The 24,995-nt window shown below is 46.1% G+C and overlaps 1 protein-coding gene across 5 annotated transcripts in view; it reads right to left on the bottom strand.

Annotated features, from left to right (window-relative positions):
• The window catches only part of sgcd (sarcoglycan, delta (dystrophin-associated glycoprotein)), a 203,513-nt gene that overhangs the window by 67,116 nt on the left and 111,402 nt on the right, over positions 1-24,995 (bottom strand). For 3 of the 5 annotated variants that reach the window (XM_078230773.1, XM_078230774.1, XM_078230775.1), the window contains exon 5: positions 20,091-20,210. The exons of the other annotated variants lie outside the window; for them this stretch is intronic. In XM_078230773.1, coding sequence (XP_078086899.1) covers positions 20,091-20,210 — 120 coding nt within the window. The remainder of the gene's footprint in view (positions 1-20,090; positions 20,211-24,995) is intronic. 5 annotated transcript variants of the gene reach the window in all.

Raw genomic sequence — 24,995 nt, forward strand, 5'->3', positions numbered from 1 at the left:
GGGCTCGTCGTTCATGAGCAACGACTTGAGGCAATTCCTGCTCTCATTCGGGATTGCCTCTAGTAGAACCACGAGCTACAACCCTAGGGGTAACGGACAGGTGGAAAGGGAGAATGCTACAGTCTGGAAGGCTGTCCTACTGGCACTGAAATCCAGGGGCCTTCCAGTCTCCCGTTGGCAGGAGGTCCTTCCAAATGCGCTCCATGCTATCCGCTCCCTCCTGTGTACGGCAACCAATGCTACTCCCCACGAGAGGATGTTCTCATTCCCTCGGAAGTCGTCCTCGGGGACCTCATTGCCAGCCTGGTTGACGTACCCAGGACCCGTCCTTCTGCGGCGCCATGTGAGGGCTCGCAAGTCCGACCCCTTGGTCGAACCGGTCCAACTCCTCCACGCCAACCCTCAGTATGCCTATGTGGCATATCCTGACGGGCGAGAGGACACTGTCTCCATTAGAGACCTGGCGCCCGCAGGGGACGTAGCAACCCCTGTCGCTCCTATTCCCCCAGTCACAAATCCACTACTCCTCATTACTTCCCCAGACGTGGCGCGGTCAGCACCGGGACCAGTGCATAACACTTTTACTCCCATGTACAGCTTGCCTGAGACTCGGAGATCGGCGCCACCATCATCATCACCACCACCACTACCACCAAACGTTCCAGGATCCCCTGCACCATCGCCTCACCAGGGCCGGCCGGCCCGGGAGTCCTTGAGGGGACAGCCAGACGTTACTTTAAGAGCGCCACCACAAGCACCTGCTCCGTTTTCGCAACCGGTGTTGAAGAGATCGGCACCTGCTCCGGTTTCGCAACCGGTGTTGAGGAGATCGCAGCGTCGGTGCGGTCCTCCAGACCGTCTGGACTTGTGAATCCTGTGACTTTTCTGTTATTGTCTGTTATATGACCTGTTTTTCGTCCACCCCGCCACCTTTTGTTCTTAAAGGAGGGGTGAATGTGGTGAACCATCGTTGGTTCACCACTGGGGTTTGTTACCATGTTACTGTTGGGCTAGGGTGTTATTACTGTGGGGGTTGTACTATGTTGTTGGGTTAGGGTGTTTACCTGTTATGAGAGTTATCGTGGCACATTCCAGTGGGGTCCCGCCTCCGGTGGCAGGGTATAAGACCCCCTGCTCCGGCAGGACCCCTTCAGTCTGAACTGGTGTATTCGTGTTAGTAGTTCCCTTGTTACTTTATTAAAGCCTTCAATACCGAAGCCTTGATTCCATGTGCTTATTGACGCGCATCAGTCATTACCACTCACTGCGTGTCCCTCATGTTTTCCTTGCACCTCTTGTCCAATGCTTAGATCTGTGTCTCCTACTCCTTGTACCATCAGCTAAAGGGAGCAGCTTTTCTTTGTCTACTTTATCTAAACGTGTATGTCTCTATAAGATCTCCCTTCAATCCCTTTGCACCCAAGAACAACCCCTGATTTTCCAACATAACCTTTCAGCTGAAATCTCTCAACCCTGGAACCACTCCGGTAAATCTCCTCTGCATCCTCTAATGGACACTTACATCCCTTCTAAAGTGTGGCGATCCAAACTGGACACAACATCCTAATTGAGGCCTAACCAGAGCTTTACTCATTTTCGGCCTAACGTCGCTACTTCTGTACTCAATACAGAATTGAGTATTTATGAAGCCCAAGATCCCTCATGCTTTGTTAACTGCTCTCTCGATATGGCCTGCATCCTCAGAAGGTTGCACACATTTCTTCCAGAGATTAAATAAATTGGATGGGCCGAAATGGGAAAAGGTTGTTCGTGCGTTTCAAGGAATATTTTCCATTTCAAAATTTGGCATTTCTTTTTTAATTGCAGTTAATTTTCTACGGTTCGAGGCTTGGAACATGTTTTTTATTGTTTGGTTGCTAAAATGGAACTGTGCTTAAGGTCACCACACTTGGGGAAGAATTCAAAATCTACAATTTAAAATTTATTTATTAGTTACAAGTAGGCTTACATTAACACTGCAATGAAGTTACTGTGAAAATCTCCAAGTCACCACACTCCAACGCCTGTTTGGGTACACTGAGGGAGAATTTAGCACGGCCAATGCACCTAACCAGCACATCTTTTGGACTGTGGGAAGAAACCGGAGCACCAGGAGGAAACCCATGCAGACACAGGGGAGAAAGTGCAGACTCAGTACAGGCAGTGACCCAAGCTGGGAATTGAACCCAGGTCCCTGGCGCTGTGAGACAGCACTGCCAACCACTGTGCCACCGTGCCGCCCGTAGAGAGCGGAGAGCAGAGAGCTGCTTGTGAACCCTTAGCTCCTACTGTTGGATGAGGGCTGGATTATCAGGGTCAAAAAAGTATTATTTAGTGATTGTTGAGTGAAGGTATGATGTGATATGTGACATTTTCAGGCTAGATACAAAGGTGGGGAGAGATCGGGGGTGAAATAAAATAAAACTTTGGCAAGGTTGCAAGATGGAGTTAGAGAATCAATGGCTGGTTTTACCTGCTGCCCTGTTGAAAGGTCATTGACCTGAAACGTTCATTGTTTTTTTCTCTCTACCAATGATGTTTGACCTGCTGAGTATTTCCAGCATTTTCTGTTTTCATTTCAGTATTGTTTTTTGTATACACACTGCCTGGATGGTAGGGTCTATGATGTATTACCGATTCGCAGTGTCCCTGCTGACGTTAAATTCTACTCCCAAAATTTCTCTATACAAGGGACATGCAAAGGAAGATCATTGGGTATGGCGTTGGTCTACACCAGCAGTGCAATATGGGCTCAGAGTGAATTGGCAGCCCATTTTACATAGTGGAGATTAACTGCATGGTGTAAAAAGGAGGCTGCCAATTCACTACAAGCATGTTTCACACGCCTGACATAAATCAATTACAAGCCCAGAGTTTTCCCTTTGAAAGCAGCATCATGACAGAGGTAGCAGCTCCAAAGCTTCATGGCACAAAGGGTAAGTCCTGCCTATTGCTTTTCTCACGTGCTAACCTTTTGAGCCCAACTGTCCAATCATTTGATTTGATTTGATTTACTATTGTCACATGTATTGGTATACAGTGAAAAGTACTGTTTCTTGCGCTATACAGATAAAGCATACCGTTCACAGAGTACACAGGGGAGAAGGAAAGGAGAGGGTGCAGAATGTAGTGTTACAGTCATAGCTAGGGTGTAGAGAAAGATCAACTTAATATAAGGTAGGTCCATCCACAAGTCTGATGGCAGCAGGGAAGAAGCTGTTCTTGAGTTGGTTAGTATGTGACCTCAGGCTTTTGTATCTTTTTCCTGATGGAAGAGGGTGGAACAGAGAATGTCCGGGGTGCGTGGGGTCCTTGGTTACAGCAGGAGCCATACCAAGCTGTGATACACCTGGAAAGGATGCTTTCTATAGTCATCTGTAAAAACTGGTGAGACTCATAGCAGACATGTCAAATTTCCTTCGCCTCCTGAAAAAGTAGAGGTGTTGGTGAGCTTTCTCAACTATAACATTGGTGTGGAAGGACCAGGACTGGTTGTTGGTGATCTCGACATCTAGAAACTTGAAGCTCTTGACCTTTTCCACCTCATCACTGTTGATGTAGACAGGGGCACATCCTCCAAAACGCTTCCTGAAGTCAATGACTATCTCCTTCGTTTTACTGACATTGAGGGAGAGATTATTCATTGGACCAATTCGCCAGATGCTAAATTGGGATGCTAAATTGCAAGCAGACACTCCAGCAGAGTAGAGGGAGGGAAAAGGGAGTTTCTTCTGCCCCAACACTCTCTGCTTATAGACTGAGCATTTCTCATAATCCCTTGATTAAAGTACATGGTTCAGAAAGACTTACAAAAAATAATTCATTTTAAATACTCAAGTTGGTGTAACTGTGGTCAGCACTGAACCAGTTTGCAAAGGCTAATATTAAAGGTTACAAATGGCAAGTATTTGTTCCATTTTTCTAAATTTTAAATGTTGTGATTAATCATCTGGCAAGAAAAATAATTTTAATGAATGAACACACAACTCCTTCATCTCTGCATGCTGTAAGTAACCTCAGAAATGTTTCTGAAGGTCAGGCTACAAGGCTGCAGGGCTGCTGAAATGTGACTCACAACAGCACTCTTCAGGCGCAATTAATTCAGCAGAAGTCTCATTCTTTATCATCTCAAAGTTTTTATGACGGACTCCCTATGCTGTCTGACTTACAAGGTCTCCCAGTTAGCCAACACCTCCATTTCAAAATCCTCGTCCCTGTTTTCCAATTAATCTATGGTCTGTTTATCTATCTATCACTATTTCTGTAATCTTCTCCAGCTCTGTCACCCTGTGACACTGGCCTCTCCTGCATCCCCATTTTTAATTGCTTCACTATTGGTGGCCGCACCTTCAGTTGCCAAGACCCTATGCTCTGTAATTCCCATCATAAATGATGGTGTCTCTTAACTTCTCCTTTATTAAGACACTCCTTAAATATTACCTCTTTGCCCAAGACTTAGGTCACCTACCTTAATATCTCTTTAAGTGGATTAGTGCTAACATTTCTTCGAGAACCCTCCTGAGGAACTCCCTGGGAAGTTTGATCACATTAATCAAAGTTGTGGCTGCTGTTTAAAAGCTTCACTTGACTGCTACAATTTCATTTGAGTCAGAAAGAGTTAGTGTGAGAGAGTGTGTGAGAAAATGAGTATGCGTGTGAGAGAGACACACACAGTTAGCTTCTTGAAACTTCCTGAGCCAAGCTGCCTTGTGGGGGATCTTGTGGCCAGAGAGGAGGGACTGAGTGCATGGCAGGGAACCCCTCAGAGAATGGCTGTGGTTCCTCCTAACCACGAAAGTAAAGTAAAATAATAATGTCTTTCAGACAACTCTGGCTGTGATTCTGTTCACTGATGTCTGTACGCAGTGGGAACTGTGGCTTGCTGTTGCATTTAGATCCCAGTGACATTATCGAACTAACATGCTAATGCAAAGAAAGGCCTCCAGTATCTTTGGTTGGGTGTCTATGTTACCTGATCAGTAGAGCAGGTTAAAATTAGAAAGCGTCAGCTCCTGGAAGAACGAAAGAACAAGGATGGGATAAGATGGGTACTTTTAATTGTTTAATTAAACCCATCAGGCGGAATGTTACCGACTTGCCCCGCCCATCGACGGGCAGAATGAGCTGGCAAAATTGCACGAGAGCTGAGAAATGAGGATTGCGCCCAATATCTCGGCTCTCGCGATTTTACCTCTGAGGCCTTAATGGCCTCGCCAGGAGAGGTTCTCTCCACGAGGAAACCACCTGATCCCCATGACCAGGGAGCAGTTGTGTTGGCCTCGCCATTGAGGCTGCTGAGGGAGGCCGAGGGCAAGGGGGGGTCCCCTTGGGCAGTGCCAGCCTGGCAGTGCCACCATGGCACCTTGGCACTGCCTGGCAAAGGTGGGGCCTGAAGGGGCAAAGCCTGAAGGGGGCAGAGCCTGAAGGGGCAGCCCGGTGGAGGGGGAGGGTGGCCCACTGTGACTCTGCAATGCGATTGGGGGAGGGAGGAGGGCCCGCCGCCGCTCTGTAATGCAATCAGATGGGGGTGGAGGAAGGGGGGTGTGATCGGTCTGGGCGGCGGGTAGCGGCAGGGGCAGCATCTCAGGCAGAGTGGGGCTTGTGATTGGCCGCAGGCTCCCTCTCTGCATGCTGGCTGGCGAATAAAGCCCAGTCCACTGTCTGCAGCAGCTAGAAGCAGTCTAGCCCATGTGTTCAATGACTAAGTGCATGAAAACTCACCCAAAAAACTGATCAGGAATTCTCCCATTTTCACGCTAGCTGGACACTTCAAATCAATCTCATAAAATTCTGACCATTGAGTTTCCAGTGGACAGGTAGAGTTAAAGTTACGCCAGAATTTGTGAGAAATTATAGCAAGAAAGATTAAAGTAAAAGTAAAGTTTATTTATTAGTCACAAGTAGGGCTTACATTAACACTGCAATGAAGTTACTGTGAAATTCCTCTCGTCACCACAGTTCGGCGTCTGTTCGGGTCAATGTACCGAAACAGCACGTCTTTCAGATTGTGGGAGGAAACCGGAGCACCTGGAGGAAACCCATGCAGACACAGGGAGAACATGCAAACCCCACACAGACAGTGACCCAAGCGAGGAATTGAACCTAGGTCCCTAGCGCTGTGAAGCAGCAGTGCTAACTACTGTGCCACCGTGCCGCCCCCTCCTCGCCGGAGAGAACCTCTCCCAGCGAGGCCATAAAGGCAAACAACAAGAGTGACAGGAACGGCCCTTGTGTGCTGTTTGTTCATACCAATTGGGCGGCATGGTGGCACAGTGGTTAGCACTGCTGCTTCACAGCTCCAGGGACCTGGGTTCGATTCCCGGCTTGGGTCACTGTCTGTGTGGAGTTTGCACATTCTTCCTGTGTCTGTGTGGGTTTCCGCCGGGTGCTCCGGTTTCCTCCCACAGTCCAAAGACGTGCGGGTTAGGTTAATTGGCCATGCTAAATTGCCCCTTAGTGTCCCTCTATCCCTAGGTTAGAGGGATTAGCGGGTAAATATGTAGGGATATGGGGATAGGGCCCGGGTGGGATCGTGGTCGGTGCAGACTCGATGGGCCGAATGGCCTCTTTCTGCACTGTAGGGTTTCTATGATTTCTATGATACCAGATAGTGGGAGAGAAGAAAAAACTAGGGGCGGGGTTTTTCAGAGCTGGAGATGACTCGCCATTGGCCGCCGCTAGCATCTACCTGTGCTGCTAATGTCTACCACATTTTACCTGGCTCACCCGTCTCGCTGCTGGGGAACCCGCCGCAGGGGGAGGAATCTCCTTCGATGGGACCGGAAGACCCCACCAGCAGGAAGGGTTGGAGTATCCTGTCTTAGGTCTGTAAATCTACCATTGGAATATTGAAGCTGAATTTAATTGTGAGAATGCTTGGGAGTGCCTCGCGAATGTCAGTCTCCAGCAACTCAATCTAAATAACATCCAGGTTAAAAGTTGCTGAAGAGGTATGAAGAAAATAAATCACCCCGATCCTCAGAAACATCTACCTCCTCTTTATATCCAAAGTCCTTGAACATGTTTTGACTCCCAGCTCCACGTTCCTCTCTCCCACAAGTCCCTGTTTGAATCCCTGGTATGACCTCTCCTTCAGAACCGAAACAGATTATAATGTGCCCGTTACTTGTTGTGCACTCAGTTAATCAGACCATTCTCTTGTAACAACTTGCCTTTGTTCGCTTCCTAACTCTGTGGGCCTGCCCTTGTTTGGTACTGCCCTTACTTATCCAATCGCGGCCACAGCATCCTCCAGCAATGGCTTCTTCCCCATACTGCCACAGCTCTTCTCTCTTCCTCATCCATACTAACACAGATTACACTCTTCACTGGCCCCCATCATCTCGCTTGATCCTCCGAGTGAAACTGATACTTGAAACAGACTCATGAAAGAAAAATGTCGGTGTCAACAGAAGGAGAGAAAAATGGTAAAAATGTACTGAACTGTTATCGATCTGCACTAGTAAAAACACCACGCCTGACAATTTCTGTCTTCAACTCTGGATAAATGAGAATGGGGCCAACACGGTGACAACTGTTCTGTAACAAAATGAATGTTATCACATGAAGAAGGCTGCTATTATAAGGGTTATTTTCAACACAAATCTTTCACCCTCTTTTTTAATGCAGCAGCCTCACGCAGGTTTTTAAGAGGGGTCCTTAAACGTACACTCCAGATCGATACCTCTCAGCCGAAGAACTCCATGTGGACACACCCTCATTTTCTATCTGGATCAATGCAGAACAGGAATTTATTTCCAACTGAATGCTTGGAAATAAATAGAAACTCATTGGGCAGAATTTTGCATTCCAGCGCCAGTGGGTTTGAGTGGGCTGGCTTACTAAATTCCCCGATGTCCTTCCCACTGGGCTACCACCTATTCCAACCTCACCACAATTGTGCAATGGAACTGGCAAGGTGGCTCATTGCCCCCCCCCCCCCCCCCCCCCCCCCCCCCCGCAAGACCACAAGAAACTACAAAGGGTCGTGAATGTAGCCCAATCCATCATGCAAACCAGCCTCCCATCCATTGACTCTGTCTACATTTTCTGCTGCCTCGGCAAAGCAGCCAGCAAAATTAAGGACCCCAGACACCCTGGATATTCTCTCCTCCACCTTCTTCCTTCGGGAGAAAGATACAAAGGTCTGAGGTCACGTACCAACCGACACAAGAACAGCTTTTTCTCTGCTGCCATCAGACTTTTGAACGGACCTACCCTGCATTAAGTTGATCTTTCTCTATACCCTAGCTGTAACTGTAACACTACATTCTGCACTCTCTCATTTCCTTCTCTATGAATGGTATGCTTTGCCTGTATAGCGCGCACGAAACAATACTTTTCACTGTATACTAATACATGTGACAATAATAAATCAAATCAAAGAATAAAGGCCCAGTCTCCTCAGGCTGTCCTCGTAAGGCAATCCCACCATTCCAGTAATCAGTCTGGTGAACCTTTGTTGCACTTCCTCTATGGCAAGTATATTCTTTCTTACATAAGGAGACCTGAGTGGTACACAATAGTCCAGTTATGGTCTCACCAAGGGTTGATATATTTGCAGCAGTACTTCACATACTCAAATCCTCTTGCAATAAGGGTTGATATACCATTTGCCTTCCTAATTGCTTGGGGTAACTATATCTTACCCTGGGCTATTTTCTCAGAGTTGATGGGATGGGGGCTGGTAGTGGGACTAGATGCCTAAATGTAGCAGATAGCAATTAAGCCTACTGAAAGGCCTGTTAAAGGATTGCCAGAGATCGACTGGAATTTTCCAGCCTGTCTCCGGACACCCGGGAGCATCAGGGAACAGTGTAGCTGCCTAGAAGCGACCTCCTGGCAACAGACCAGGGGAGCGCTTAGGGGTTCCACCCTCCGTAACAATGGCCCAGCTGCTGAATTTAAAAAAGTTGGAAAGAGGGCACTTCAAAATGGTGGCGTTTATCTGAAAAGGTAGCTTGCTGCTCCTGCGTTGAAGGGATTCCTATTGGCCCTGCAGCTAGAGTCCATAACTGTACATTGAGCTGCCCTCTTGTTGTCAATAGCGATGGGCTTTTGACTATGATTTGAGTCTGACATTGGAGTCCTGAAGCCTACAGGGAAAACTTTGCTCACAATGGCACAATAGTGGGCTCCCAAGAAACCTGCTCTTTTTGCAGTCTGCTGTCCGCGGACCAGGTATATGATAATTGTCTTCGACTGCACTCAGCTTTTTTTGTTATCTGAGAAACCTGTTATAGATGTTTTGTTTGTACTTCAGCCTCGTGCTCCTGATCTATGGGCACCCAATGCAGGGGGGACGGGAGACAGGGGATGGAAGGAAGAAGACCTCCTCGTGAACCTGCTTATGGGTATGGCCAAGCTTGCCACAAACAGGTCCAGGCAGCGGGTGACTGGGGGGGCCATCCGACCTGACTGTCCGCCCCTCTACCGTGGCTACATTCACAGCTGGGTGTCCCTGGAGAGGGAGCATGCGGTGCCTGCAGGCACTGTTGAGGCCTCCCGTGCTTGTTGGGCCTCTCAAGGACTGGGGTGTATTATTGAGCCCTTTAATTACAGGCTTTAAGTTTCCCTTTATGCTTTGATATTTTATTTCAGGCATCCCCCCCCACCCCCCCCCCCCCCCCCCCACACACCTCCCCCCTTCCCCTGCCCTTTAAGGGGCTGCCCCTTTAACTTTATCCCTCAGTTTGTTTAATTTAGTTTAATTGTTTTGCCTACAAGAAGGGCACAATAGTGGATTTATTCTTCCGCTTTAATGAATTTCTGTTCTTGACCATTTCACGACACGGAACACTGAGGGCTCGATTTTACTAAAACTTCGCGGTAAAGTTGGGCGTCGGGCCTAGACCGCGATCTGCACCCGATTCCGAGTAGATCGCAGCTTTACCGACACCCGATTCGGGCGCGGGTCCGGCCCGCGCCCGAATCGGGCGGCCCGGCAATTTAAATGCATTAGCATGCATTTAAATCGACTTAATGAACCGCGCGCCCAACCCTACCGCCAAATCCCACTTTACCGTCTTCCGGCCCGTTCCGGATCCATGCTTTTAGCGACCTGCAGAATAAAAATCCGAAGTGGATTTCTATTCTGCAGGGGAACCTCCGAAGCCCTCCCTGCCCTTGTGAAGTCACCATCCTCCTCGACCATCCTTCGCAGACCCCCCCCCCCCCCCCCCCCCCGCTAACCACCCTGGCAGACCCCACCCCCACCCCCCAGGAACAGACCCCCCCTGGGAGGCAGGCAATCCTCGGCAGAGCACACCCCCAACCTACCTCGATCGCTGGTCTCCCTCCACCATCCTTCCGTTAGTAAGATAAGCTGTATGTTCCTCAGCTAGATCCACTTTGATCAACACAAAGATGGTCCTTCTGCCTTGTGGGTCCATCTGGCTCACCAAGTCAGTTACAATACTGCGTTCAGCATCTACTGAACCTTCTTGGATACAAAGGATAATGAATGGTACTGGTTGATCTTCCCGGTGCTATCAGTACTGTAACATCAGGAATGGCTGCCGACACCAAGGATATAATTTTTAGCATAAGCAAGGCTTACATGCAGAACCCTAATGCCATTATCCTTTGTATCCAAGGTGGTTCAGTAGACGCTGAACGCAGTATTGTAACTGACTTGGTGAGCCAGATGGACCTGTCACCCCCCTCTAATCGTCCCACCCCCCACCCCCCCCCGCCACCCCCTCCCCCCCCCCCCCACCCGAGGGTGATCTGGGCCCCGCCCCCTCTTCTCCTCCCAACCCCCCCCCCCCCAAAGAGGGTGATCTGGGCCCCGCCCCCTCTTCTCCTCCCAACCCCCCCCCCCCCCAAAGAGGGTGATCTGGGTCCCGCCCCCCTCCTCCTCCCCCCCCCCAGAGGGTGATCTGGGTCCCACCCCCGCTCCTCCTCCCACCCCCCAGATGATCTGGATCAGAGAGCCGCTCTCTCTGCTGTTTTTGTCTTTTGCGCCCGGGCGCTTTGGATTTTTTTTCGAACTGCGCATGCGCAGTTCCGAGCTCAATCATTCGGGCAGCGCTAAGCCCCGCCCACAGTGCGAATCGGACTGGAGCCGGCAAAACCTGTATGGGCACGCTGGAAAGAGGATTCCAGGCGCGGATCTATTTGACGCCCAGGTTCGGCACTTAGACTGAAAATGGTAAAATCAGGCCCTGAATGTTGACAAGGGTTTCCCATGGAACAGAAAAACCTATATGACAATCAGGCCTCGCTAACAGATTTGCCAATTGCTGACTCCAGCATGGGTTTCATGCCAACTCAGGTTGATCAGTAACTGACGGAGAGCAGCTGAAAACAGTTTATCCTCAAGTAAAAATGTTCGCATTTAGCACTGGAATCACTTCAAGCCACATCGGTTGAGTTAAGTCATACATGTGTTCCTAACAGGTCTCAAATATACTCAAGATTTATTTTTTGCCAGTGTGGCAACATCACTCCCATAAGGTTCGGGTATGCTGCGATGATTTCCCATCACTTCAAGATGATAATATTTGAGAGAGAGAAAGCTCTGAGAGACTCTCCGAACGAGTGCAATCAGCAGATGCCTGCAAAGTTTAATGAATATCATCGCACCTATGTTTCCATGTTAACTGGTTCCATTGGCTGAGTGCCTCTGCGTTCAGATCAGGAAGCTGCAATCATTAAATTCATCATTCTACAGAGAGCAGTAGAAGAAGCAAGAAAAGCAGTTGTGGTTTTCAGTGTTGATCAGTACAATCTGCTGATAGAGTTTGTGCTTTGATCCATTCTTTTCTATTTGCAAGTTTTACACCTTTGACTCTGACACAAACCAGGTACTGGGTGAAATTTTGCAGCCCCTCCCGTTGGTGGGATCTTACGTTCCCGCCAAAGTCATTGGAGTTTCGAAAGAGCTCATTGCATTTTACTGTCCCGCCCCCACTCTAAGGGGGGGCGGGGGGTTGTAAAATTCCACTCATTGTATTCATAGAATCCCTCGAGTGCAGAGGAATGCCATTCAGCCCATCAAGCCTGCACCAACAACAATCCCACCAGGCCCTATCCCTGTAAACCCACATATTTTACCCTGCTAATCCCCCTGACATTAAAGGGCTATTTGCCATGGCCAATCAACCTAACCTTCACATGTTTGGACTGTGATAGGAAACCGGAGCACCCGGAGGAAACGCGGGGAGAATGTGCAAACTCCATAGAACCATAGAAAATTACAGCTCAGAAACAGGCCTTTTGGCCCTTCTTGTCTGTGCCGAACCATTTTTTGCCTAGTCCCACATAGAACCATAGAAAATATGGTGACAGAGTCACCCAAGGTTGGAATTGAACCGGGGTCCCTGACGCTGTGAGGCAGCAGTGCCGCCCTTTATCCCAGTTGTGCAGACAGAAATTCAAGTTTGGCTCATTATTGAGGCACCGGGGAAGAATTTTTATATTGTAACTGAGCTCTGTGTGGCCACACTGACATTTGAAACATGCAGATATTGGCACCCTTCATCCAACCACACTCTCATTCCAAATGTTGCTTCATTAGATAAACAATCTCACTAGTCTCTGAAAAAACATGGAAAAAGTTCTGTCCTATATATTTGCCATATCATACATACTTTGGTTCTGTCTTCACAAAAGACGACACAAATCAAATGCCAGAAATGTTGAAGAATACAAGAGTTAATGAGAGGGAAGAACTGAGGGAGATCAATATTAGTAGTGAAACGGTGCTGAGAAAATTGATGGGTTGAAGGCGGATAAATCCCCAGGGCCTGATAATCTACATCCCAGAGTACTTAAGGAAGTGGCTCTCGAGATAGTGGATGCATTAGTGGTCATCTTCCAGGATTCAATAGATTCTGGAACAATCCCTGCAGATTGAAGGGTAGCGAATGTCACTCCAATATTCAAAAAGGGAAGTATAGAGAAAACAGGGAATTATAGACCAGCCAGGTTAACATCGGTAGTGGGGAAAATTCTCGATTCCATTTTCAAGGACTTTATAGCAGAGCATTTAGAAAGCAGTGGCAGGATCAGACAGAGTCAGCATGGATTTATGAAGGGGAAATCATGCTTGACAAATCTGTTGGAATTCTTTGAAGATGTAACTAGTAGAGTTGACAAGGGGGAGCCAGTCGATGTGGTATATTTGGACTTTCAGAAAGCGTTTGACAAAGTCCTGCACAAGAAATTATTGTGCAAGATTAAAGCGCATGGGATTGGAGGAAGTGTATTGAGATGGATAGAAAACTGGTTGGCAGAAAGGAAACAAAGAGTAGGAATTAATGGGTGCTTTTCAAATTGGCAGGCAGTAACTAATGGGGTGCCACAGGGATCGGTGCTGGGACCCCAGCTATTCACAATATATATTAATGATTTGGATGAAGGAACAAAATATAACATCTCAAAATTTGCAGATGATACCAAGTTGGGTGGGAGGGTGAACTGTGACAAGGATGCAGAGATCCTTCAGCATGATCTGGACAGCTTGAGTGATTGGGCTAATCAATGGCAGATGCAGTATAATTTGGATAAATATGAGGTTATTCACTTTGTGAAGCAAAAACAAGGTGGCAGATTACTACCTGAATGGCTGTAAATTTGGAGAGGGGAGTGTGCAGCGGGACCTGGGTGTCCTTGTGCACTAGTCACTGAAGGTAAGCATGCAGGTACAGCAGGCGGTAAAGAAAGCAAATGATATGTTGGCCTTCATTTGCAAGAGGTTTTGAGTATAGGAGCAGGGATGTGTTGTTGTTGCAATTATACAGGGCCTTGGTGAGGCCACACCTAGAGTATTGTGTGCAGTTTTGGTCTCCTTTTCTGAGGGCGGATGTTCTTGCTCTTGAGGGAGTGCAGCGAAGGTTTACCAGGCTGATTCTGGGGATGGCAGGACTGATGTATGAGGAGAGATTGAATAGGTTAGGATTATTTTCGCTGGAGTTCAGACGAATGAGGGGGAATCTCATAGAGACTTATGAAAATCTAACAGGACTAGACAGGGTAGATGCAGGGAGGATATTCCTGATGGTGGGGGAGTCCAGAACCAGGGATCACAGTCTGAGGATTCAGGCTGGACCATTTAGGACAGAGGTGAGGAGATATTTCTTCACCCAAAGAGTGGTGAGCTTGTGGAATTCATTACCACAGGAAGTAGTTGATGCCAAAACATTGAATGTATTCAAGAGGCAGCTGGATATAACATGTGGGGCGAATGGGATCAAAGGTTATTGGGGAAAGCAGGATTAGGCTATTGAGTTGGACGATCAGCCATGAATATGATAAATGGCGGAGCAGGCTCGAAGGGCCAAATGGCCTCCTCCTGCTCCTATCTTCTATGTTTCTATTAGACTGTCTAGTTAGACTGTCCTTATGAGTTTTTGGGGTGTTTTCTTTTGTGCTTGTTGGGTATGATATGGCAAATATATAGGATGGGACTTTTTCCACATTTTTGCAGAGATTAGCGAGATAGTTTATCTTTTGCCTTTTCTGCTGCACTATATTCTACTTTGTGCCATGGGACACACTATAACTAGCCCCAAACTGATTTCATTCAGGGCAGTTACGCACCTTTGCGCTAATAGTCAAACCCAGATTATGGAGATGAAATTAAATGCTAAAACATAGCACCGCTTGGTAAATTAACACTTCCAAATTTACATTCTCCATTGCGGAGAAATGGGAGAATCAAGATGGATGGATTTCCAGCTGGCTGACATACAGCAAATTCACTATCACCTTCAACAAAAGCGAATGATTTCCCCAATGATGACTTCAGTGTATACTGCATGTCATTGCAATAATTCAACGGGGAAGCCGATTTTGCTCAGTTGGCTGGACAGCTGGTTTGTGATGCAGAGTGATGTCGACTGCGTGGGTTCAATTCCCATTCCAGCTAAGGTTCTCAACCTTGTCTCTCGCCTGAGGTGTGGTGATTTAACCTGAGGATCACCTGAGGACTGTCTTGTTACCAGTCAGCTCTCCCCCTCAAAAGGGACAGCAGCCTATGGTCATCCGGGACTATGGTGACTTTAAATAACCCAGTAAATGGGCAATACTAAGCCTGCAAGGACACTCTTACGATGGCCTGGGTAGTGCTATGGTTTAAATGATAGTCGTTTCATTTCTGGGGCCTGGATTTGCGTTTAGTCTGGACTTACTACATGAAAGCCTATTCTGTGCTCTCTGTAAGGAGTGGTTTGAGTTTGCTATAGTTTCAGTTTCATCCTGAATAGGTATGGGCTCATTGTAAAAGCGTGCTTATAAGGCAATTTGCAATCTTACCCAGGAACTTAGTAAGACTGCCCAGTGCAGAAACCTGCAAACTGATCTACACTACAGGATTGTCATACTGCATTTGATATGGGCTATAATTAACAGGACTGGCTTGTTACCAAAAACAGAAATTTCTGCTCAAGATATAACTTCAGTAGTGAGCAAAGTGCAAGTTTATTTTCAAGTCATTAAGGTATTTATTATGTCCCCCCTTGCAATGAACACCATCTCACAATCTCAGTACTGGTCAGTATTAACAGCTGCGAAATGGCAAACTTGGAAAAACTTGTGACTTTGTCCATACACTAAACCAGGAAACAGAACCAAGAAATCAGGCAGGTGGGCAGTTAAAAACAGGGGATTTCTTATCCTCTCGCAAACCAATCCTTATGTTCCATCTCCCATTGTGATCTGCAGGGTTCTGCAGGCAAATGAGAAGGTTGCCTAAAGCAACTGCGGAGGGGGGATCTCACACTTTATGTCAAAAGAACTCCAATCCCATTTTAATTGGGCCATGTATAGGGGGGCTTGTTAGGTATGGTGGGACAATGATTAGCACTGCTGCCTCACAGCGCCAGGGACCCAGGTTCAATTCCGGCTTTGGGTGACTGTCTATGTGGAGTTTGCACATTCTCCCTGTGTCTATGTGGGTTTTGTCCAGGTGCTCCGGTTTCCTTCCACACTCCAAAGATGTGCAGATTAAGTTGATTAGCCAGGCTAAATTGCCCCTTAGTGTCAGGGGGATTTGGAGGGTAGATAAGTGGGGTTACGGGGATAGGGCCTGGGTAGAATTGTGGTTGGTGCAGACTCGATGGGCCGAATGGCCTCTTTCTGCACTGTAGGATTCTATGAACTCCAATCCCATTTTAACTCGGCCATGTGTAGGGGGGCTTGTTATGCAGTAGCTGATCTGACGGGCAGGCTCTCCAGTAGGTAAGTATGAAACCTTGCCCTATGGGAGGCAGGAGAAGCTAGTCAATGTGCAGATTTGGTCAAAGAAAAATCCCCCTCACATTTGGGCAAACGACTGTGTTTCCCACTCTATTCCTGTCAACCTGAAATACACCCTGCTTTCAAATTGACCCACAGATTATAGTTCAATTGAATACTGATTTGAAGAAATAATCAGAGTGGTTGAGGATTGAACATTAATAAAATGCAGCGTTGTATTGGTCCTGCCTTCCTCCATCTTCCCTTAAGTGGAGACATCATTTAAACTATTGCATTAAAACATTTGGCAAAGAAAGCAGTTTGGACTAAACCCTCTTGAGCATTTTTACAATCTATTGGGAGCAATAAGCAGATCAATGATGGGTAATGGGAATGTTCTGCTTTCGTATCTGACTTTCCTAATGATCTCCTTGGGGAGGTGATAATCTCCAAGTATAAAATTGGGGATACTAATTAGGAACTTTTTCAATTTAATTGTCCTTTCCCCATTATGCCATGGTAACATAAGCAACCAGGTCAATTGGCATCTGCCTGTGTTTTATTTGACGCAGTTTTCGCATTATTAAGAACTAACTTAGTCCTTCGGAGAATCTTCCCATCAAAAAATGCCTTTTGCTTGGATTGGTGATTCTGGCTTTGGGAAAATCGGTGCGATTCACGTTGGCATCAGCAGCACTACTGAAGTGGGAAAAACTGAAAAAAAATACCCCCCCCCCACCCACCCCATGAATCACACTGGGCCAAACTCGTCAGAGGCTCCCAAATTGGTGATCAGATCTTCAGCTGACATCAAGAACACTTGCTTCTCTTAGAATAACTAAAGGAAGAATAACCCAGTCTCTCAATGCAGGAAGCACTTCATGTTTGATCTTTTATGAGACCAACCTTTTTGAGTTATAACTGTGGATTTATCTCTGACAGTCTCTACTGCAGCAAGAACCCAGAAAGGAGCATTGAAGCCTTTAACTGAACTGGTCCCCAAAAATTTAGTTCATCACAAGATGTTCCATGCAATGTCCATTTAAAAGGGCAGCATGGTGGCAAAGTGGTTAGCCCTGCTGCCTCACAGCGCCGGGGACCCGGGTTCAATTCCGGCCTCAGGTGACTGTGTGGAGTTTTCACATTTCCTCCCACAGTCCAAAGATGTGCGGGTTAGATGGATTGGCCATGATAAATTGTCCCTTCGTGTCAGGGGGATTGGTAGAGTAAATACATGGGGTTACAGAGATAGGGCCTGGGTGGGATTATTGTCAGTGCAGGCTCGATGGGCCGAATGGCCTCCTTCTGCACTGTAGGGATTCTATGATTCTAAAATATGTGATATAACTGAATCAAACCTGTAGTTTTCCCCATGACAACTGCACCTCAATGGTTCATACATTTATTCTGTAACTGATTCTACGTGCCTTAGATATGTATCTCCCTGCATTAATTATCTATCCACTCTTCTCTTAAAGGATGCAATGGTCACTTATCAATTATTTCTATGGCAAAGCATCCATGTATCATGAGGGGTTGGATTTTATGAACCTTGCCAGGCATAATATTGGTCCCAACCTACTATCAACACACCGAACTGCCCCCAATAATATACTAGATGCGGGGGATGCTGAAATTGACAGCCCACACATCATATTGAAATAAATAATAAAAATGTCCTTTAACCTTGTTATCAAGCCAATTGGCCAGGATATTACACCGCCCACACCATATTATGATTGGAATGGGTAGGCAGGGGAAATGGACGATACAGTTTTTGAGGCCAGGTTGAAAAAGGGTGAAAGGAAGGTCGGCACATCATTCAGGGAGTGCACTGTGCACATTAGAGGCACCACCCCCACCTCCCCTCAACAAGATTCTGCCTCCCCCATCCCCCAACTTCATTCCTTGCCCCATGTCCTCCAAAACCTAATCTCCCACACCCTCCCCTTTCCTGGACTCTCAGATATTCCCTGCCCTAAAGGCCTAGGACCTACTCCTTTCCAGCAGCTGTTGCTCATTTTTAAGGGTGGCACGGTAGCACAGTGGTTGGCACTGCTGCCTCACAGTGCCAGGAACCCAGGTTTGATTCCTTGGGTGACTGTGTGGAGTTTGCACATTCTCTCTGCGCTTGTGTGGGTTTCCTCTGGGTGAACAAAGAACAAAGAACCGGGTGCTCCGGTTTCCTCCCGCAGTCCAAAGATGTGCAGGTTAGGTAGATTGGCCATGCTAAATTGCCCCTTAGGGTCGGATTTTCCAGCTGTGCTCACTCCAAGACTGGGAAAATCCCGCCGAGGTCAATGGGCCTTTGCGTGGTCCTGTCCCACCCATTACGATTCCCGTGGTGGGCGGGATGGGAAAATTCCACCCTAAGAATCCCAAAATGTGTAGGTTAGGGGGATTAGAGGGATAGATTTGTGGAGTTACGGGATAGGGCCTGGGTAAGATGCTCTGAGGAGAGTCGGTGCAGGCTCAATGGGCAAAATGGTCTCTTCTGCACTGTAGGAATCCTATGATTCCTGCTCTTCCTTGCAGTTCTGGTGGCATTTACTAAGGACATCTGGCACTGTGGGTAATAACCAAACTGCCAACCAACCAGATTGGCCAGCAGCTTTTGAAGGCAAGACTTCCTCCCACTAAAGGGCAGAAGTTCCACTCTCACCCAGTCTAGCCTGCCAGCAGTGGGCTATGGTTGGGGGGCACGCTTCTTTCCAATGCGTTGACTGCTGGCGAGTATTCCCCCCCCCCTCTCACACCCCCCACACCCCCCTTCCCAACTCCCTGAAAAACCCAGGCCATGTTTATCATCTTCCAGTAAACAGCTCAGAGGAAATTTTACCCCGGGTAAATTGAAATTTTGTGCTGCCAATTTCCGTGATTACAGATAACCTCACTCATCACCTGCGTCACGCACAGCGCTTCTTCAGTTAACAGAAGGATCATTTCTATTCCTTTCATATTGCAACAGAGATCATCTCTGCACATTTAACTGAAATGCACTGGTAGCTTTGTATTCTGGCCCTCTTCCATTTTCCCCCATTTGTGACAGAACATTAATTACTGGCAGCATCATTTATGGAGAGGTGGAGCCCCTGTTAATAAGCTATTGCCAAATGTATTCTAGTCTGCATCCACAGTGGAGAACTCCTGCACCTTCTGTGCTCAGAACTGGTATGGAGCAACAACTGATGTTTTTTAAAAATTTAATATAACAGCTTTGGTTTCTAGTGATTTGCAGAGACATAATAAATTGATCTCATTAATATTCATTCAGATGGCTGGCAAGCTGTTTCTTACTGCCAGATATTACTGGTAATTGCGCAGTGAGACTTTTGACAAGGTAATCTTCCAGTAGTCAGTATCATGTGTACATTCACTTTTTTTGTCTGACCATGTTAAATATGCTTTTTTCTCAGTATTCACTGGTTCTCAGGCTCCTGCAAGAAGATTTTGAAGAATTTCCCCTTTGAGTTCCTTTAGAGCGGCATGGTGGCACAGTGGTTAGCACTGCTAACTCACAGCGCCAGGGACCTGGGTTTGGTTCCCGGCTTGAGTCACTGTCTGTGTGGAGTTTGCACGTTCTCCCCGTGTCTGCGTGGGTTTCCTCCGGGTGTTCCGGTTTCCTCCCACAGTCCAAAGATGTGCAGGTTAGGTGGATTGACCATGCTAAAATTGCCCCTTATAGCGTCAGGGGGACCAGCTAGGGTAAATGCATGGGGTTATAGGGATTGGGATTGTGGTTGGTGCAGACTCGATGGGCCAAATGGCCTCCTTCTGCACTGTGGGATTCTATGGTTTGAGCATTTCTACGAAGGATCATCTATCAGAAAATCTTCCCCATTTTTGAACGCAGATGGAGTTTAAGAACAGACATATTTTACAGGTGTGCAAGGTTAAAAATATATGAATACCTAAGACTCGTAAGCGATCAGCACCAACAACAACTTCACTGTCCTCCGCTGAAAACAACAACTTGTTGGTATCAGAGATGACTTCAAATCGCTTGCCACGTGCTTCTATAGCTTCACTTCCTGCAGCCAAACACAAAGAATTATGAGATGTTGGAAATGAAGTAATTCATGTTAAGTTCAGAAAGGCAATCAGTTAGCCCTGTTCCAGAGGAGCCTATGAAGGTACAAAATTGAAGCAAAAATACACCACATGGCAACTTGAACCTGTCCCGTCAACCATTCAATAGGATCATGCAGATCATCGAGCTTAACTCCACTTTCTCATCCACTCCCCATATCCCTTGCTTCTCTGGGAGATCAAACATTTATCTCTCTCAGACTTAAATATACTCAACAATGGAGCATCTTACAAGCCTTTGGGGTAGAGAATTCCAAAGATTCACAACCCGCTGAGTGAAGATTTTACTTCTCAACTCAGTTCCCAGTGATTGATCCCTTATCCTGAGGCTCTGCTGCTGTTTGCTAGATTCCCCACCAAGAGGAAATGTGTCCACCCTATCAAGTCCCTTTCAAATCTTATTTCTTTTACAAGGATCACCTCTCATCCTTCTAAGCTCTTCACAGAGTATAGGCTCAACTTACTCAGCCTTCCATCATAGGACAATCCTCCCATCCCAGGAACTAATTTGGTGAATCTTTATTTTTTTACTAAGTTACCGGATGTGGGCTAAATAAGTTAGCATTTATTGCCCATATTAATTGTTTTTGAGAAGATGGTGATGAGCTGCTTCTTGAACTGTTGAAATCCCTGTGCTATAGGTACACCCACAGTGCTGATGGGGAGGGAATTCAGGATTTTGACTCAGCGACAGTGAGGGAATGGTGATATATTTCCAAGCAAGGATGGTGAGTGGCTTGGACAGGAATTTGCAGGTAGTGGTGTTCCTGTGTGTCTTCTGCCCACGTCCTCCTAGATGGTAGCGTTGTGGCTTTAGACGGTGTTGCCTAATGAGTCTTGGGGGAGTTCCTACAGTGCACCTTGTAGATGATGCACTGCTGCCATTGTTCACTGGTGGTGGAAGGAGAGAACGTTTGATTCCAGTGACGCTAACCAAGTGAGCTGCTTGTTGGAGTGGCACTCATCCAGATAAGAAATATTCCGTCACATTCCTGATTTGTGCCTTGTCGATGGTGAACAGTTTTTGGGGAATCAGGAGGTGAATTACTCACCGCAGGGTTCCTGACCTCTGACCTGTTCTTATCGTCACAGTATTTACCTGGCTCGTCCAGTTTAGTTTCTGGTCAATGGTAACTCCCAGGATATTGACAGTGGGAGATTCAGCAATGGTAAAGCCATTGAATATCAAGGGGCATTGGTTAGATTCTCTCTTGTTGGAGGTGATCATTGTTCAGCACTTGTGTGGCTGCCACTTGCCAGCCCAAGCCTGATTATTGCCCAGATCACACTGCATTTGGACATGAGTGTTTCAGTATTTGGGGAGTTATGAATGGTACTGAACATTGTGCAATCATCAGTGAACATCCCACCTCTGACCTTACGATGGAAGGGAGGGCTTTGATGAAGCAGCTGAAGATGGTTGGGCCCAGGCCATTCTGCCTCCAATGCACATATATCTTTCCTGAAATATGAAGACCAAAGTTGTACGTAGAACTCTAGGTATGGTCTTACCAAAGCTTTATATAATTGATCTTGTACCCCAATCTCCTTGCAATAAAAGCAATCATGCCAATAACTTCCTAATTGCTTTCTGAACCTGCATCCCAACTTTCTGTTCCTGGTATGAAGACAAGCACCAAGTCCCTCTCAACATTAACATTTAGAAATTTCAGGCCTTTTAAACAATATTCTATTTTTCTATTCTTACTACAAAAATGAATAACCTCACACAACTCCGCACCATTGCCCACTCACTTAGCCTATCTATTTTTGCAGCATTTTTACATCCACCTGACTGCATATATAGCTACCTCAGTTTATATTATTAGCAGATGTGGATATATTATTCTCAGACTCTTCCTTTAATTTATGAATATGGATTGTGAATAGCTGAGGACCTGGCACAGATCCTTGCTGCACTCTGCTAGCTACAGCTATGCTCCATTTATCCTTACTCTCTGTTTCCTGTCTGTTACCAATCTTCCTCCATGCTAATATACTAGCCCCTTATCATGTGTATTATTAACGTTTTGTGTGGTGCCTTATTGAATACCTTTTGGAAATCCAAATATCCTACCCAGTGGCATAGGGGTGGCATGGTGGCATAGTGGTTAGCACTGCTGCCTCACAGTGCCAGGGACCCAAGTTCGATTGCAGCCTCAGGTGTCTGCCTGTGTGGTGTTTGCATATTCTCCCCATGTCTGTGTTGGTTTCTCCGGAAGCTCTGGTTTCCTCCCACAGTCCAAAGATGTGCAGGTTGGGTAGATTGGCCATGGTAAATTGCCCCTTAGTGTCAGGGATATTAGCAGGGTAAATCTATGGTGTTATGGAGATAGGACCTGCGTGGGATTATTGTCATTGCAGGCTCATTGGGCTGAAAGGCCTCCTTCTGCACTGTTGGAATTCTATGATTTTATGAATCTACATCTACTCACTCCTCTTTATCTACCCTACTAGTTACTTCCTCAAAAAACTCATAATTCTTTCAAACTTAATTTCCATTTTGTAGAGGCACATTGACTCTGTCTGATCAGACTATGATTTTCTAAGTGCATAATTAAGACTTCTTTAATAATGGATTGAAGCAGTTTCCTGAAGATTGATGTCAGGCTAACTGGCATTTAGTTCCCTGTTTTCTCTTTCCCTACTTTCTTGAATTGAGGTCTTATATCTGCCAACTTGCAATCCTTTGGGGCTGTTTCATATCCTATAGAATTTTGGAAAATCATAAACATGTATCCACTGTCTCTGTGGCCACCTCTTTTAGAACTCCAGGATGTGGGCCAAGAGGTCTTGGGGATTTGTTGACTTTGGTCCTTCAAGTTTCTTAAATAATTTTTCTCTGATGATAATAATTCCTTTAAGTTTCTATACTCTTGTTGGTCTTTTGATTATCCTCTATCTATTGGAATGTAAATTATGTTCTCTACACTGAACTCAGACACAAAATATTTTTTCATATCTCTCATTTCTACATTCCCCATGATAATCATAGAATCCTTACCATGCAGAAGGAGGTCATTCAGTCCATATCATCTGCACCAACTCTCTGACAGAGCACCCCACCCTCTCCCTCTCCCCTGTCCTAAGCCCATAACCCCATACATTTTATTGTAGCTAACGGACACATCATGGGACACTAAGGGGCAATTTAGCATGGTCAATCCACCTAACCTGCACATCTTTGGACTGTGGGAGGAAACTGGGGCATGTGGAGGAAACCCACACAGCCACATGGAGAATGTGCAAACTCCACACAGGCAGTCACCCGAGGCCAGATTTGAACCACTGTGAGGCAGCAGTGCTAACTATTGTGCCATCATGTCGCCCCGGTTTCTCCTGGTTCTGCCTTTAAGGGACCAATACTTACTTTAGCTGCACTCCTCTTTATATATTTGTATAAGGTCTTTTAATCCATTTTTATATTCCTGGCTAGTTTACTACTTTATTCTGCTTTTTATCTTTTAATCAATATTTTGATTGTGTTTTGCTGGTTTCTGCAACTTCCTCTATCCTCAATTTTACTGCTAATCTTCTCAATATTATAAGCACCTTTTTAAAATTTAATACCATCGTTAACTTCCTAGCAAGCTAGAGATGGATCTTTCTCAATGAGTTTTTGTTTGTTACTGGAATGGACTTTTATTGAACATTTTAAGCCATTTTTTAATAAGTTTTCCACTGTCTCAGGTACCCAATCAACCTTAGCTAGCTCTCCCCTCATATTTATATACTTGACTTTGATTATGGTTAAGCCACTTGTTTTGGACTGGAGTATGTTGTCCTCAAACTTAAAAAGGAATTCAATTGTATCATGATCGCTTTTGCCCAGAGGATCTTACTAATTAATCCTGTCTCATTACACAATACTAGATCGAAAATAGCTATGACCCTACTTCTGACTTCTAAAGCAAGGTCACTGGCATTAAATGTTAACTATTTTTCTATCCACAGCCTGACTTGCTGAGTTTTTGCAGAATTTTATGTTGTTTTCATTTTAGATTTACAGCATCCTCAGTATTTTAATTTTGTATTGGTTTTGTCAGTTGGTTCCACAAAGTACTGTTCTCATCTGCTATTGCAAAAACATTCCACAAACTCATCTTCTAGGCTACCTTTGCCCATTTCATTTGCCCGGCCTATAAGAAGACTAAAGTCCCCCCATGATTATTGCATTTCCTTTGTTGCAAGTTCCAATTATTTCTTGTTTAATGCTTTGTCTAGTGGCAGTGCAACAATTGTTAGGGAGCCTCTAAACTACTCCCACCAGCGTTTGTTCTTCTTTGTTATTTCTAATCTCCACCCACACAATTCTACTTCCCGATCATCCGAGCTGCCTGTCTTCTTGAAATGTACCATGGAATTTTTATTTTCCAACCTCAGTCTCGTGTCTCTGTAATGACAATGGCCGAAATCCTCCTAACTCGCCCGCAGCTGGGATTCTCCAGTCCTGTTGCAGTGAATGAAGATTTGGCTGAGTGCCAAATTCTTCATTCTCACTGGCAGTGGCAGCAAGGTGTGCAAGACCACAAAATTCCGGCACAATGATATTGAACCAATGTATCTATTGTCGTGCTGCCACTTTATCCATCTTGCTATGAATGCTTTGCATGTTCAGATGCTATTTTTTCTTTTGCCAACAGTGGCTTTTTATTACTACTCACCATTGCCAATGAACTCTCTGTCCCTCCTGTCCTACTCTGCCTGGCTTTATCTAAATCATTACA

This window comes from Mustelus asterias, chromosome 16 (assembly GCF_964213995.1).
Source record: "Mustelus asterias chromosome 16, sMusAst1.hap1.1, whole genome shotgun sequence".
Taxonomy (NCBI): domain Eukaryota; kingdom Metazoa; phylum Chordata; class Chondrichthyes; order Carcharhiniformes; family Triakidae; genus Mustelus; species Mustelus asterias.